Source organism: Sapajus apella, unplaced genomic scaffold (genome assembly GCF_009761245.1).
Source record: "Sapajus apella isolate SASKATOON/1434 unplaced genomic scaffold, GSC_monkey_1.0 scaffold1, whole genome shotgun sequence".
Classification (NCBI taxonomy): Eukaryota; Metazoa; Chordata; class Mammalia; order Primates; family Cebidae; genus Sapajus; species Sapajus apella.
In genome coordinates, this window is record NW_022436941.1 from 69,123,650 (window position 1) to 69,140,145 (window position 16,496).

General features: G+C 43.6%; 1 protein-coding gene across 3 annotated transcripts in view; it reads right to left on the bottom strand.

Moving 5' to 3' along the window:
• Window positions 1-12,675, bottom strand: part of CENPH (centromere protein H) — a 23,264-nt gene extending 10,589 nt beyond the window's left edge. Inside the window, exons 1-5 of one of the 3 annotated variants that reach the window (XM_032279228.1) lie at window positions 12,441-12,675; window positions 9,404-9,459; window positions 6,147-6,195; window positions 5,071-5,145; window positions 3,450-3,506 (exon numbers count right to left, since the gene is read on the bottom strand). In XM_032279228.1, the coding sequence (XP_032135119.1) occupies window positions 3,450-3,506; window positions 5,071-5,145; window positions 6,147-6,195; window positions 9,404-9,459; window positions 12,441-12,574 (371 nt within the window). In that variant the 5' untranslated portion in view covers window positions 12,575-12,675. The remainder of the gene's footprint in view (window positions 1-3,449; window positions 3,507-5,070; window positions 5,146-6,146; window positions 6,196-9,403; window positions 9,460-12,440) is intronic. The other 2 variants (XM_032279221.1, XM_032279238.1) reach the window with 2 other exon arrangements.
• Between the last annotated feature and the right edge of the window lie 3,821 nt (window positions 12,676-16,496).

Here is a 16,496-nt window from a genome sequence, read left to right on the forward strand (position 1 = left end):
AAAAAAAAAACATAAACTTAGGCATATTAAAATATAACAAGTTTATTTGAGCAGACAATTCATGCATCTGGCAGAACAGGATTGTAAGCTGTTTGGTGCTCTACTGTGGGAGGTGAGTGATTAAGCTTTTATAAGGTGTTCATAAAAGAAAGAAAATTGACCGGGCTCGGTGGCTCAAGCCTGTAATCCTAGCACTTTGGGAGGCCGAGGTGGGTGGATCACCTGAGGTCAGGAGTTCAAGACCAGCCTGACCATCATGGTGAAACCCCATCTTTATTTTAAAAAAAAAAAAAAAAAAGGAAGGAAATATAATTGGTTTGTTAGAGCCGGGTGTGGTGGCTCATGCCTGTAATCCCAGCACTTTGGGAGGCTGAGGTGGATGGATCATGAGGTCAGGAGTTGGAGACTAGCCTGGCCAACATGGTGAAACCCTATCGCTACTAAAAATACAAAAAAAGTCAGCTGGGCATGGTGGCACACTCCTGTAATTCCAGCTACTTGGGAGGCTGAGGCAGGAGAATTGCTTGAACCCGGGAGGTGGAGGTTGCAGTGAGCTGAGATCATGCCATTGCACTCCAGCCTGGGCAACAAAGCAAGACTGTCTCCAAAAAAATAAGAAAATATAATTGATTGGTTAAAGTGGAACATCTCTAGTTATCAGTTTCTGATTGGGTATGCTTAAGTTTTATTTTACTATTAAGTAAAAAAAAAAAAAAAAATTAAGTAAAATTCTGATTGGGTACTATTAAGTTTTATTTTACTATTTTATTTTATTTTGGTGTCAACAGTGAAACTGGCCCAATTGTCCCACAGAATTGATGTTTATGGTTTCTTTTTAACGAATATAAAAACTGATCCTCCCAGTCTTAAAACTTGAGAAAGTTACAATTATCTTATCTGAATTCCTTTCTCAGGAAACCAACCATCAGGCCTCCCAGATAGTATCAAGGTACTGAAACTTACAAGATCACCCCCTCTGAAGAATGAGACACCAGACTCCTCACCCATCATGACTGTCTAACCAACTACCTGCTTCCTATTGACTAACTTCTCTTCCTTACCCCTCCCTAATTCCTGTTTTCCCATACATGGTTACATATCTTCCCTGCTATATAAACCCTTAATTTGGCAGGGTGTGGTGGTTCATGCCTGTAATCCCAGCACTTTGGGAGGCCAACATGCAGGTGGATCACTTTGAGTTCAGGACCAGCCTGGGCAACATGGCAAAATCTCATCTCTGCAAAAAATAAAAAAATTAGCCAGGCATGGTGGTTGACGCCTGTAGTCCCAGCTACATAGAAGGCTGATTGCTTGCTTGAACCTGGGAGATTGAGGTTGCAGTGAGTCAAGATCATACCACTGCTCTTCAGCCTGAACAACAGAGTAAGGCCCTGTCTCAAAAAAACAAAACACCCCCTTAATTTTAGTCCATCTAGGAGATGAGACTGATCTCCCCTCTCCTTGGCTACAGTACCCAAATAAAGCCTTCTTCCTGACAATACTCACATCAGTGATTACATTTCTATGCGGCAAGCAACAGGGCCTAGACCAAATCTCTGACATTTCAGTGACAATATGATGAATCTGTCCTGCTGTCCTGCACCTCATACCTTTAACTCAATAGTGTTCTTTTTTTTTTTTTTGAGATGGGATCTCACTATTGCCCAGGCTAAGGTGCAGTGGCGAGATCACGGCTTACTGTAGCCCCATGACCTCCTAGGATCAAGACAGGAGGCTGATCCTTCCTCCCGCCACCACCTCTGGGGTAGATAGGACTACAGGCAGCTCTACCATGCCTGGCTGATTTTTTTTTTTTTTTGAGTTGAAGTCTCGCTCTGTCATCCAAGCTGGAGTATAATGGAGCGGTCTCAGCTCACCCAACCTCTGCCTTCTGGGTTCAAGCGATTCTCCTGCCTCAGCCTCCCTAGTAGCTGGGATTACAGGCACCTGCCACCATGCCCGGCTAATTTTTATATTTTTAGTAGAGACAGGGTTTCACCATATTGGTCAGGCTGGTCTCGAACTCCTGACCTCATGATCTGCCCACCTCGGCCTCCCAAAGTGCTGGGATTGCAAGTTTGAGCCACCGTGCCTGGCCTCACCTGGCTTATTAAAAAAAATTTTTTGTAGTGGTCAGGTGCAGTGGCTCACGCATGTAAACCCAGCACTTTGGGAGACCTAGGAGGGTGGATCACAAGGTCAGGAGTTCAAGACCAGCCTGGTGAAGATGGTGAAACCCCATCTCTACCAAAAAATACCAAAATTAGCCAGGTGTAGTGGCGGCACCTGTAATCCTAGCTGCTCAGGAGGCTGAGGCAGGAGAATTGCTTGAACCCAGGAGGCGGAGGTTGCAGCAAGCCGAGATCGCGCCACTGCACTCTAGCCTGGGCAACAGAGCAAGATTCCGTCTCAAAAACAAAAGAAAACAAAACCAAAGAAACAAAAAAAAATTTTTTTTATAGAGATGAGGCCTCCCTGTGTTGCACAGGCTGATCTCAAATGCCTGGGCTCAAGCTATCCTCCTGTCTTAGGCTCCCAAAGTGGTGGGATTACAGGCATGAGCCTCTGTAATCTTTATGGAAGAGCAAGAATTATGAATGCTCAAATTCAGATTTTTGGATTTATGTAATCTGGATTTAGCGGGAATATGGGGAAAATGTGTATCAGTGTGGGCTAAAACACTTAAGATAGAAGTGCCTAGATGCAACCAGCCTGGCCAACGGTGAAACCCTGTCTCTATTAAAAATATAAAAATTACCTGGGCACTATGGCAGGCACCTGTAATCCCAGCTACTCAGGAGGCTGAGGCATGAGAATCGCTTGAACCCAAGAGGTGGAGGTTGTAGTGAGCTGCACTTCAGCCTGGGTGACAGAGCAAGACCCTGTCTCAAAAAAAACAAAAGTGCCTAGACTTATCTTGGAACTTTTCTGGTGCTCAAGGGAAGGGGATATATTATCACAAGAGCTTTGGGAAATAAGATCATAGGTAAGACCTCTGAGGCCAGATACCTGGATACAGAGGACCTGACCTACTAGAGTCTTTATATCATATCCCTTGGGAAATTGTTTGATCAAACAAACTCATTTCTACCAATAAAAACTGAGGAGTATGCTTCCTATCTCATTGGGTTTTGATGGATTAAATGAGATAGCCCTGTTCCTGGTTTATAGTAAATATTGAAGAAAAAGAACTTTCAAAGCTTTCCTTAAATTTTTCCAACCTTCTGGATAAACTCTTCTGCTTCGTACAGTTACAGTCCATATGGAACAAAGTATCATTAGTACTATAAAGTTGCCGTAATTCTGGAGAAGGCCTACAAAAATGTCATCACTTTTTTTTATTCCCCAGATAAAGACAGTTGGCAATAATGAGTTTAAAAATTCACAAAACTGTAAGTCACTATGCAGATGCCATCCTTACCGAATCCAGAGGAAAAAAAAAATCATACCTAGACTCTGTGCTAATTTTCTCCAGGTTTTTTTTAAGTGCAGTTGAAAGTCTTATCCTATGAGAGAAAAAAAGCTTGCATTATAAAACATGGATAACATTTGTGGTATATTAAAAAAATTCAAAACATGACAAAGACTGATCAACTATACATAAAACAAATAGGTTTTAAAATATTATTATATGGGAAATATTTTGAGAAATAAAACATAGAAATATAAAATAACACCAAGATGGATAGGGCTGTTGCATGGGGGTATACAATGCCAGAATGAGAAGCCAGGTAAATCTGAAATCTGGCCTAAGCTGAATGAGTTCTCTAAACCATCTACCTTTGCGCAAAGCCAGTGGAAGCATTAAGGCACTAAAAAGATCAGGATGGTCCTAAAATGAAAGGACTTAGGGAATATAAAACCACATATGACTATAGATTTTAAAACAGTCTTTTTTTTTTTTTTTTTTGAGAGGGAGTCTTGCTCTGTCACCCAGGATGGAGTGGAGTGGTGCAATCTCAGTTCACCATAACCTCTGCCTACTGGGTTTAAGATATTCTCCTGCCTCAGCCTCCCTAGTAGCTGGGATTACAGGCATGTGCCACCACACACAGCTAACTTTTGTATTTTTAGTAGAGACAGGGTTTCACCATGTTGGCCAGGCTGGTCTTGACACCTCATCTCAGGTGATCTGCATGCCTCGGACACCCAAAGTGCTGGGATTACAGGCATAAGCCATGGTGCCTGGCCAGATTAGGTGTATTAAATGCATTTTTCACTTACTGTATTTTCAACTTACAATGAATTTATCAGTACCTAAACCCACAGCAAATTGAGGAGAGTCTATAATTTAAATTTTCTCTCAGGGCTCAAAATTTTTGTGACCAAGTTGGGCTTGGTAGCTTACACCTATAATCCCAGCATTTTGGGGAGGGTGAGGCAAGAAGATTGCTTGAGCCTAGGAGTTCAAGACCAGCCTGGCATAGTGAGACCCTGTCTCTATAAAAAATAAAAAAAATTAGCCAAGCGTGGTTGTGCATGCCTCTGGAGCAGTCCCAGCTGCTCCAGAGGCTGAGGCAGGAGGATCACTCGAGCCTGGGAGGTTGAGGCTACAGTGAGCAGTGATCATGTCACTGTACTCCAGCCTGGGCAAGAGTGAGACCTTGCCAAATTAAAAAAATGATAATAATATTAGGCTGGGAGCTGTGGCTCAAGCCTGTAATCCTAGTACTTTGGGAGGTCGAGGTGGGTGGATCATGAGGTCAGGAGATCGAGACCATCCTGGCCATGGTGAAATCCCGTCTCTACTAAAATACAAAAAATTAGCCGGCTGTGGTGGGGCACACCTGTAGTCCCAGCTACTCAGGAGGCTGAGGCAGGGGAATCACTTGAATCCAGGAGACGGAGATTGCAGTAAGCCAAGATCACACCATTGTACACCAGCCTGGCAAAAGAGCAAGACTCCATCTCAAAAAAAAATAATATTAATAAAATATTTGTATGACCATTATCTAATCATCATTGTGCTTGACTAAGCCATTTAGCCCAGTTAAAAGATTCCCTCCACTTTGCCCTCATATCCATTTTGCTTTCAGTTTACAATGCTTACATTTAAAATGTAATAATTACCTGTCAATTGCAAGCTGTTTTATCTCAAAAGCAATTTTCGCCTCTTCAATTTCATTTTCCAGTTCTTCAATTTTACTATCAAAGAAACATGAGCAAAAGAATTTCAGCAATATCAGAAAAAGACATTGAAATAAATGTATAAAGCAAGCCCTTGAAAAAAGTAAAACACATTTATTTAAATAAAAGTGTTCCACCAACGTGTACTTACACACTTGGTAAACTAATGCCCCTGAGCTACTTGACTCAGTATCTTGTAAAAAGGGAGGCCAGAAAGTTCTAACGCGATAATTTGTGTACATATAAATCTCCATCCCAAATATAACAATTTCCCAATATATTCATCACAAATTACTTGGAAAAATAAAGGAAAGGAAAAAGAAAGACAATGTTATAGCATAGAAAATGAGATTATGACCAGGCTCAGTGGCTCTTGCCTACAATCCCAGAACTTTGGGAGGCCAAGGTGGAGGATCACTTGAGGCCAGGAGTTTGAGAACAGCCTGGGCACAAAGTGAGGCCCCTATCTCTATAAAATATATATATACATATTTTTTAGGACAGAGTTTCACTCTTGTTGCCCAGGCTGGAGTGCAATGGTGCGATCTCGGCTCACTACAACCTCCACCTCCCAGGTTCAAGCAATTCTCCTGCCTTAGACTCCCAAGTAGCTGGGATTACAGGCATGCGTCACCAAGCTTGGCCAATTTTGTATTTTTAGTAGAGACGGGGTTTTTCCATGTTGGTCAGGCTGGTCTTGAACTCCTGACCTCGGGTGATCTATCCAGCTCAGCTTCCCAAAGTGCTGGGATTACAGGCATTCAGCCCCAAAATATAAAAAAAAAAAAAAAAAAAAATAGCTGGGTGTGGTACAATTATCCTGTAGTTCCAGCTACTCAGAAGGCTGAGGCCAGAGGTTCCCTAGAACCCAGGAGGTTATGGCTTCTATGAACTATGATCACACCACTGCACTCCAGCCTGTGTGATAGTTAGATTCCATCTCTAACAACAATGAAATAATAGAAAATATGATTAAATCTTAGTAAAGACCATAAACAAAATTTTAAAATATAACATACGCTTCGATTTGCTTTTCTTGCATAATTTGTTCTGGAGTTTTTTCTTCACCTGCAAATAAATAATTTTTTGAAGTTACTAACATTTTAGAACAATGCTGTCCGAAGGGAATATAACGTAAGCCACAAGGGCAAAAACATCATTTAAAATGTCATTTTTACATTATAGAGAAACAGTGAAATTTAATTTTAATATACTTATTTAACCCAATAGAGCCAAAATATTATTTCAATGTGTAGTCAATTTAATATTATTAACAAAATATTTCACTTTTATTCTGTCTGTATTTTACATTTACGACCCATCTCAATGATGACTAACCATACTGCTTGAGTCCAGGACAATGATGACTAACCAACCACATTGCTTGAGTCCAGGAGTTTGAGACCAGCCTGGGCGACATAGTGAAACTCTGTCTCTACTAAAAATTAGCCAGGCATGATGGCACATGCCTGTAGTCCCAGCTCCTTGGGAGGCTGAGTTGGGAGGATTGCTTGAGCCCAGGAGGTGGAGGTTGCAGTGAGCCAAGATCTTGTTACTGCATTCCGCCTGGGTGGCAGAGCGAGACAGTCTCAAAAAAAAAACAAAACAAAACTCAACAAAGACAATGTGGTACTTGTGCAAGGATCAACAAATACCTCAATGGAACAGAAAAGAAGCCCAGAACTTCCTGTGATGATGGAAAGGCTTCATATCTATGCTATCCCATAGGGTAACCACTAGCCACATGTGGCTACTGAGCATTTGATATGTACCTAATTTTAAATTTTATTTAATTTTAATTAGCTTTGAAAAGCCACATGTGTGGCTGGGCACGATGGCTCACACCTAGAATCCCAACACTTTGGGAGGCCGAGGTGGTGGATCACCTGATGTCAGGAGTTAAGAGACCAGCCTGGTGAACATGGTGAAATCCCATCTCTACTAAAAATACAAGAAATTAGCCACTAGTGGTGGCAGGTGCCTGTAATCCCAGCTACTTCGGAGGCTGAGGCAGGAGAATCCCTTGAGCTCGGGAGGCGGAGTTTGCAGTGAGCTGAGATCAGGCCATTATATTTCAGCCTTGGCAACAAGATAAAGACTCTGTCTTAAAAAAAAAAAAAAAAAAAAAAAAAAAAAGCCACATGTGGCTAGTGGTTACCATACTGGACAGCACAACTCTAGAAGACAATTCTACAGTAACAGAAATCAAAACTGGTGGTTGCCGGAGGAAAGGATGGGGACTGACTGTGAAGTGGCACAAGGGATTATTTTGGTATGAAAATGTTCTATATCTTTTTCTTTTTTTTTTTTTGAGACGGAGTCTCTCTCTGCTGTCGCCCAGGCTGGAGTGCAGTGGCGCGATCTCGGCTCACTGCAACCTCTGCCTCTCGAGTTCAAGCGATTCTCCTGCCTCAGCCTCGTGAATAGCTGGGACTACAGGCACCCACCACCATTCCCATCTAATTTTTTGTATTTTCGGTAGAGACAGGGTTTCACCGTGTTAGCCAGGATGGTCTTGATCTCCTGACCTCATGATCTGTCTGCCTCAGCCTCCCAAAGTGCTGGAATTACAGCACCCTATATCTTAGTTTTTTGGAGACAGGGTTTCCTTGTGTCACCCAGGCTGGAGTGCAATGGTTGTGATCTTGGCTCACTGCAGCCTTGATATCCCAGGCTCAAGCAATCCTCCTACCTCAGCTGGGTGGGACTACAGGTGCATGGTACCATACCCGGCCAATTTGTTTTTTTATTTTTTGTAAAGATGGGGTCTTGCTATATTGCCTAGGCTGGTTGCCCTGGGCTCAAGCAATTCTCTCGCCTTGGCTTCCCAAAGTGCTGGGATTACAGATTGATTCACCATGCTCAGACGAAAATGCTCTGTATCATGATTATGGTAGTGATTATACAGATTTAGACATCTGTCAAAACTCATCAAATTATACCCTTAAAATAGATGCCTATATTGTAAAAAACAATCCTTTAACCAATGAAGTCTCAGTAATATATATATATATATATTTTAAATGGTAAAAGAATCAATATTTATTTCTCTATCTATTAATTGCTTGACAGTCTCACTCTATCACCCAGTGGAGTGGAGTCCAGTACAGTGGTTCAATCACTTAAGCCCAGGGGTTGGAGGCTGCAGTGAGTCCCAGAGGGACTATAGGTACGTATCACCACATCCGGCTAAATTTTTTTATTTTTGTAGGGACGAGGTCTCACTTTGTTGCCCAGACTAATCTCAAACTCCTAGCTTCAAGTGATCTTCCTGCCTTGGCCTCTAAAAGTGCAGATAGTCAATTTTAGATAAACATCTTCTTTTAAAAGCTACAACTAAACTTCCTGTGGCCTGCCATACATCTGTCTTCTCCTAGGTATAGAAATTCTAACAATGTTAACTAAATCTGCCCAAGTTTTTGGATGTCACAATCCCTTAAAAATGGTATTAGCTATATAGAGAAAACAAAGACTACAGGAATGTAAACTTTCTTCTCAGTTGGATCTGAGCTCTAAAATCATCTTAGAGAAGCTATCTCTATGTAAAGAAGCCCCTCCCTCTTATCATGCCATTGTTTCCTTCGTCACACTTATACTTCATAAATATACTGCATGTTTGTTTACCAGTTTTGGCATACTAGACATATATAAATAATTTTTGATAAAATTAATTTTATTTTCCCTTGAGAAATCAAACTCACAAAATCTTACTTGAGGCTGGATGTGATGGCAAAACCCTGTCTCTACAAAAAATACAAAAAATTAGTGGCCGGGCGCGGTGGCTCAAGCCTGTAATCCCAGCACTTTGGGAGGCCGAGGTGGGTGGATCACGAGGTCAAAGAGATCGAGACCATCCTGGTCAACATGGTGAAACCCCGTCTCTACTAAAAATACAAAAAATCAGCTGGGCATGGTGGCGCATGCCTGTAATCCCAGCTACTCAGGAGGCTGAGGCAGGAGAATTGCCTGAACCCAGGAGGCGGAGGTTGCGGTGAGCTGAGATCGTGCCATTGCACTCCAGCCTGGGTAACAAGAGTGAAACTCCGTCTCAAAAAAAAAAAAAAAAAAAAAAAAAAAAATTAGCTGGGTGCGGTGGCATGTGCCTGTGGTCCCACCTACTTCAGAGGCTAAGGTGGGAGGATTGCTGGAGCCCAGGAGGCTAAGGTTGCAGTAAGCCGGAGACTATGCAACTGCATTCCAGCCTGGATGACAGTGCAAGACCCTGTCTCAGAAAACAAACAAACAAAAACCCTAATTTGAAAATGAAAATACTTACTTGCATCAAGGATTGATTTATATTCTAAGAGTTGTTGTTTCGTCTGTGCTCTCAGCCTGAAAACAGATAAATAGAAAGTCACATATTTATTGACTGAGGTTTTACTCATTACCACATGATGAACCCACTCATCTTTTCCAGAAGCTGATACAAGAAAATAAGTATAAATAATTAAACTAAGAATTACAGACTTCTAGTTTCCCTCATTTTATTTAAAATGGGCATAAACAGCCAGGTGCGGTGGCTCATGCCTATAATTCCAGCACTTTGAGAGGCTGAGGCAGGTGGATCACCAGTTCAGGAGATGGAGAGACCATCCTGGCTAAAACGGTGAAACCCCATCTCTACTACAAAAACAACAACAACAATAACAACAAAAATTCAGCTAAAAATGTTGAAGATGGAAACAGCCAAAAAAAGAAAAAAAACCCCACACACAAAAAATTAGCTGGCTGTGGTGGCAGGCATCTGTAGTACCAGCTACTTGGGAGGCTGAGGCAAGAGAATCGCTTGAGCCCGGGAGGTGGAGGCTGCAGTGAGCCAAGATTGCACCACTGTACTCCAGCCTGGTCAACAGAGTGAGACTCCATCTCAAAAATAAAAAATAAAATAATAATAATAAAATAGGCATAAAGAACTTCAAGGCCTCAAAGGAAGACTTACAAGCAAAAACAGTATCTGTGAGGAAAAGTTAAAAAAACTGGCTTTTAACTTTATTAATAGGTCAGATTGAACTGAGGATGCTATACAAAGAAGAAACAGACCGAAATGATTAAACCCCAAACCACTGTAATTATTTATAAACACAGATTTTCTTTTTATCTTTGATATTGTTATGTTAACAATAACAAAGATACCAATCCTTAGATTAGTAATTCATATAGCTTTTCAGTTCTATTAATCTAAAATCATACATGAGTAGAAAAACTATGAGCAAACGGTAATTTAAGATGACAGCAAGGGTGAGGAGGAAAAGACAATAAAAAAGAAATAGATATCTTTTCATTCTTCAAAACATTAAAAAAAGAAAAAAGAAAAAAATGGTAGTTATTACTTTTTTTTTTTTTTTGAGTTGAAATCTCACTGTTGCCCAGGCTGGAGTTCAAAGGCACAATCTTCAGCTCACTGCATCTCTGCCTCCCAGGTTCAAGCAATTCTCCTACCTCAGACTCCTGAGTAGCTGGGATTACAGGAACCTGCCACAACACCTGGCTAATTTTTATATTTTTAGTAGAGATGGGGTTTCACCATATTGGCTAGGCTGGTCTCAAACTCCTGACCTCATGATCTGCCTGCCTCGGCCTGACAAATAAATTGTATTTACAAAATATTTCACACTTGCAAGACAGTTTTAGAATTCTGAAACTGCCTTTTGAGTTTATTTTCTGGGACAAGTAAATGAGTAATGAGGTTGCTCTGTCGCCCAGGCTGGAGTGCAGTGGCACAATCTTGGCTCATTGCAACCTCCACCTCCCAGGTTCAAGTAATTCTCCTGTCTCAGCCTCCGAAGTAACTGGGATTACAGGAGTGCGCCACCATGCCTGGCTAGGTTTTGTATTTTTAGTAGAGACAGGGTTTCACCATGTTAGCCATGGTTGGCCAGGCTGGTCTTGAACTCCTGACTTCAGGTGTTCCGTCCGCCTGCACCTTCCAGTGTTGGGATTACAGGCGTGAGCCACCGCGCTGGGCCCAAAATGATTTTTTTTGAAACTACCTTTGTTATGACGTAGACCAGAGGACTGAAATTTTTTTTCTGCAAAGGGGCTGATGGCAAATTTTTTAGGGTTTGTGAGTCACACACGGTCTCTGTTTTAGCTACTCAATTCCACCCTTGTGGCAGGAAAGTTGTATTCCAATAAAACTTTATGGACACTGCAATTTGAATTTCTAATCGATTTCATGTATTATGAAATATTTTTATGATCTTTTCCCTGCAACCACTTAAACACAAAAAATATTCTTAGCTTGAGTGGTCACACAAAAGGCAGTTGGGCAGACTTCGTCCAGGAACCTCGCCTGCTCACTGCTTTAGAAGACTGATATCCCTTCTCATCGAATTTTCCCCAGCAACCGCTTAGCGGAAACGGATAAACATCGTCCCCTTAGAAGAATATATAACAGTGGCAAGCTGCCTCAGAAAACGCCCTCCGTGTAAGCTGATCCCTTCCCTCCCACTGATTGCTCTGCCGCTGCATTCCTGAACCACTACGGAGGCGCCACATCAAGGTTGCCAGACGTGCTACAATTAAGCAAAGCCTGATTACAGCCATCCGGGCAGCTCAGCTCGAGGGAGGACAGGGAAAACAAATGTTTATTATCCATACTTGTAAAGGCCTGTTTGACACATAGGGTTTTTCCTCTTTTTTAAAAAACTGCCGCCACAGAAGTCATAGGATGATGTGTTGTAGGTCTGTTACAACTTGACAAACTATCTCTGTGCTGTTACCACCGGATAGATGACCTCCGTCCTGAAACTCCCTTATGCCCCTCTCACCCCATATAAACCCTTCGTTTTGTAAGCTCGGGGCTGCCTCTTCTGATTGTTACCCAGCAGCCCGGCAAGTTAATAAAACTTGCTTGCCTGACTTTGGGTCTATTCTCCTTTTTCTCAGCCACCCTTAGAATAACAAATAAAGCTTCTGGGTTACAAAGGGGTCGTAGTTATTTAAAAAATGGTAGGGGCACCTTCCTTCCAGGTTAGCTGACATTCACCTCGTCTGAAAACCAGAGACCCAGGGCGTGAGGCGGGGAAAACAGGAGAAATTACAGCTTCTAAGGACTTTCTAAGGGCCCGGGGCACTGTGCTCAACACTTTCCTAGACAATCTCATTTAACCCTATAGCCTCTCTACCAGGGTGTCATTTTCCTCTCCTTTTCGCCGATGAATAAAGAGTTTCAAGAGCTTAAGTGAATGAGGCAGTCACGGAGCCAAGACGTGACCGAGTGCGAATTCGAACCCAAGCCCTTCTGAGCAAAAGGCGGAGCGCCGGCCCATGACTCCCACTTGGCTCCGGCTGAGGCAGCTGGAGGGAACAACCTGAGCAGCAGGGTCATGCGGTCCTCGCTGCGCGCCGCCTGGGCGCCGGCGACCTGCGAGGGCCCGCCTGCCCCGCCTTCCCCTCCGGAGTCCGCGGGCTGATCGGCGGCTTGCTTCTGGGGCTGCTCCTCCATTGCTGGTTGAGGGGAAAGGCTACCACTCGGCAGGAAAACGCCGCTGAGAAGTCGCTTTTCCCGCCACTAAATGGACGCCGGGAGGCTTGAGAACCCCGCCCCTTCCGCCCAGGGCCCCACCCTTTCCGCCCGGTTTTTTTTTGGTTGCCGTGGTTACCGCTCGCTAGTCTTTCATCCAGCTTCTGCTGGTGAAAATCATTGCAGACCACTGGTAAAAAGTTGGACTAGCTTTTGTTAAACTTCGGGTGTATGGAGTGCTGAGCTAGGGGCTAGACCAGAGACGCTGGGACACCTCCCAGGAACAGCAGCTTGGAGGCGAAAAATCTCTTGACCTAAGTGGTCATTCCGCCTTGGCGCTGGGAGGCGGGGAGCGCGGCGACAGCCATTTGTGCTTCCATCTTGGCACTTCTTTTCCGTCCGCTGTGTTTGAAGATGGGTGTGCCCGGCAGGCTGTGAAAGATAAACATTAGAAGGTTGTTCAGAAGAGTTTTTTAATCTGAGCCCATGAGGTGCATATCCTTCGTTTGGCGGAGAAACCAGTGGCTTCTGAAGTTCTGGGTTACCCACGAGCCACAAGTACGAGGCATTGCAGACATTTCCAGCCCAGACTTCCAGCCTGGAGACATCCACACGCTTTCAGTCTCTTTCAGTGGTACTTCATTCTGTCATTATGACCGGCACCACTCGTAACTGAGAGTTGGGTGCCCTCAAGTGTCTGCTTTGAGTGTCTGCAAGGTATCTTTGAGCTTTCTTAGCTGTGTAGTGAGTGGGGGGAATGGAGAAAATGAAGGACAAATGACTGATTGTAATTTTTCATTATCGTCGACCATGTGAGGGACACTAACTACCCTTGCCTCACAAGCACAGTAGCTTGAACCTCTTTGAACAAGAGATCCAAGGGTTCTTTTACAGCGAATTGCCCCCTAGTTAAACTTGATCATACTGTGCTGTTTTCTTCCTCTGTATTATCAGTGTTATACAGTTCCTGATAAATTCGCCGGGTGTGGTGGCTAATGCCTGTAATCCCAGCACTTTGGGAGTCTGAGGCAGGTGGATCACCTGAAGTCAGGAGTTTGAGACCAGCCTAGCCAACATGGTGAAATCCCGACTTTACTAAAAATACAAAAATTAGCCAAGTGTGGTGGCCGGCACCTGTAATCCCATGCTATTCTGGAGGCTGAGGCAGGACAATCGCTTGAACCCGCGGGGCAGAGGTTTTAGTGGGCTGAGAGCGCACCCCTGCACTCCAGCCTGGGCAATAGAGCAAAACTCCGTGGAGGGGTGGGGAGAGTTAAATTCAAAAGACGAAGAATAGGCTGAGCACGGTGACTCACGCCTGTAATCCCAGCACTTTGGGAGGCCAAAGCGGGAGGATCGCTTGAGGCCAGGAGTTCGAGACCAGCCTAGGCAGCATAGTGAGACCTTTCTACTAAATGATAATGATAACAATAAAATACCCAGGTATGGTGACTTAGACCTGTGGTCCTAGCTACTCAGGAGGCTGAGGTGGGAGGATCACTTGTGCTTGGGCCGTTGAGGGCTACAGTGACCTATGATCACACCACTGCCCTCCAGTCTGAGTGACAGAGGGAGACCCTGTTTCAAAAAAAAAAAAAAAAAAAAAAAAAGACACAGGATGTAAAATAAGGCATTAGATTTGCTATTCCTGCACATAAACTTATGGAACATTTTCTTGTTTCATTTTGTTTTACCAAAAGGGCGACCCTGTTCTCAACTTTGTCACTTTACCACTTAGTGGGTGCCTTCCACTATTTCACAACAATCTCATCCTTTTAAGCACTTAGTTGCCTATCAGGTGTCCACTGGCCAAATTTGGGACAAAAATAATGCAGTGTGCAGTTGCTGAGGCCTGTAATCCCGCCACTTTGGGAGGCCAAAGTGGGCAGATCACCTGAGGGGTTGGGAGTTTGAGACCAGCCTGGCCAACATGGTGAAACCCCCATCTCCACTAAAATGCAAAAAAAAGACTCTGTCTCAAAAATTTAAATAATAATAACAATAAAGCAATGGTTATCCAACGTGAGAATTCGGAGGAGACTTTTTTTTTCCTTTCTTTTTTTTTTTTTTTTTTGACACAGTCTCACTCTGTCATCCAGGCTGGAGTGCAGTGGTACAATCTTGGCTCACTGCAACCTCCACCTCCTAGATTCAAGCAATTCTGCCTCAGCCTCCCAAGTAGCTGGGATTACAGGCACGTACCACCACAACCAGCTAATTTTGTATTTTTAGTAGAGACCAGGTTTCACTATATTGGCCAGGATGGTCTCCAACTCCTGACCTTGTGATTCGTCCACCGTGGCATCCCAAAGTGCTGGGATTACAGGCATGAGCCACCATGCCAGGTACTTTTTTTTTTTTTGAGACAGAGTCTCACTTTGTCGCCAAGCTGGAATGCGGTGGTGCAGTCTTGGCTCACTGCAACCTCTACCTCCCAGGTTCAAGCGATTCTCCTGCCTCAGCCTCCCAAGTAGCTGGGACTACGGGCACGCACCACCATGCCCAGCTAATTTTTTTATATTTTTAGTAGAGACAGGGTTTCACCATGTTGGCCAGGAGGGAGACCTTGTTAAAACACATTGCTGGGGTGCCTCTCGGATTCTGATTTGCATTTGTAACAAGTTCCCAAGTAAAGTTGCCGTTTTAACAAGTTCCCAGGTAATGTTGCTCATTGAGGAGGACACTGAGAACTACCACCATAAAGGGTGATAAAACACTGAATTAAAAACACCTACAGTAAAATAACAAAAAAGGGTGAGTGTAAGGGCTGGCATGGTGGCTCACGCCTATAATCCCAGCTCACGCCTATAATCCTCAACCTTGGGAGGTTGAGGCGGGCGGATCACTTGAGGCCAGGAGTTTGAGACCAGCCCAGCCAACGTGGTGAAACCCCATCTCCACTAAAAATGCAAAAATTAGTCGGGCACAGGGGCACATGCTTGTAATCTCAGCTACTCGGGAGGCTGAGACAGGAGAATTGCTTGAACCAGGGAGGCTGAGGTTGTAGTGTGCCAAGATAGAACCACTGGACTCCAGCCTGGTGATAGAGTGAGACCCTGCCTGTGGCGGGAGGGGAAGCAGGTGGGTGTGGGTGGGAGCTATTCATTAGAAAGTCAATAATAAATGTAGAAGAGATTATAGAATTAGAAAACTACGTTCGTATCCAGGGAGATAAATGTCAGGAAAGTATAATTAATGGGTGCTAAAACTTGAGACCAGCACTTTATAGGAATGTTATATCTAGTGGTTACCACCTTAACCAGATGGTCAAAATTAGTATCAAAAATGGTGTAACAATCTGATGTCTGACTCTAACATAATGCTTGAGTTGTACACATAACCTATTAACCTATTGCCAAAATGTGTAACCTGAACTTAACTGTGCTGAAAACATGAGACAAGAAATCCAGAATGAGGAACATTCTATAAGACAATTCATGTCTATACCCTGAAAAACAAAAAGCCGGACAGTTGTTCCATATGGAAAAACAAACCATGATTGAATCTTGGATTGGAAAAGAAAAAAAAAAAAAAAGAGCCCTAATACATTTTTGGAACAGTTGAAGAAATTTGAATATGTTCTGCATATTAGATATTAAGTTACCAGTTTTCTTAGTGTGATAAGATTGTGGGCGAAGCACTGTGGCTCACACCTGTAATCCCAGCACTTTGGGAGGCCGAGGAGGGCGGATCACCTGAGGTTAGGAGTTCAAGACCAGCCTGACCAACATGGAGAAACCCCATCTCTAATAAAAAATACAAAATTAGCCAGACGTGGTGGCGCATGTCTGTAATCCCAGCTACATGCGTTGGGAGGGGGAGATTGGGGGGAGGGGGTGGCCGGGGGAGCGGTTGGGGGGGAGGGGTTTGGGGGGGGAGAAGGTTTGGGGGGAAGGGGGGAGTT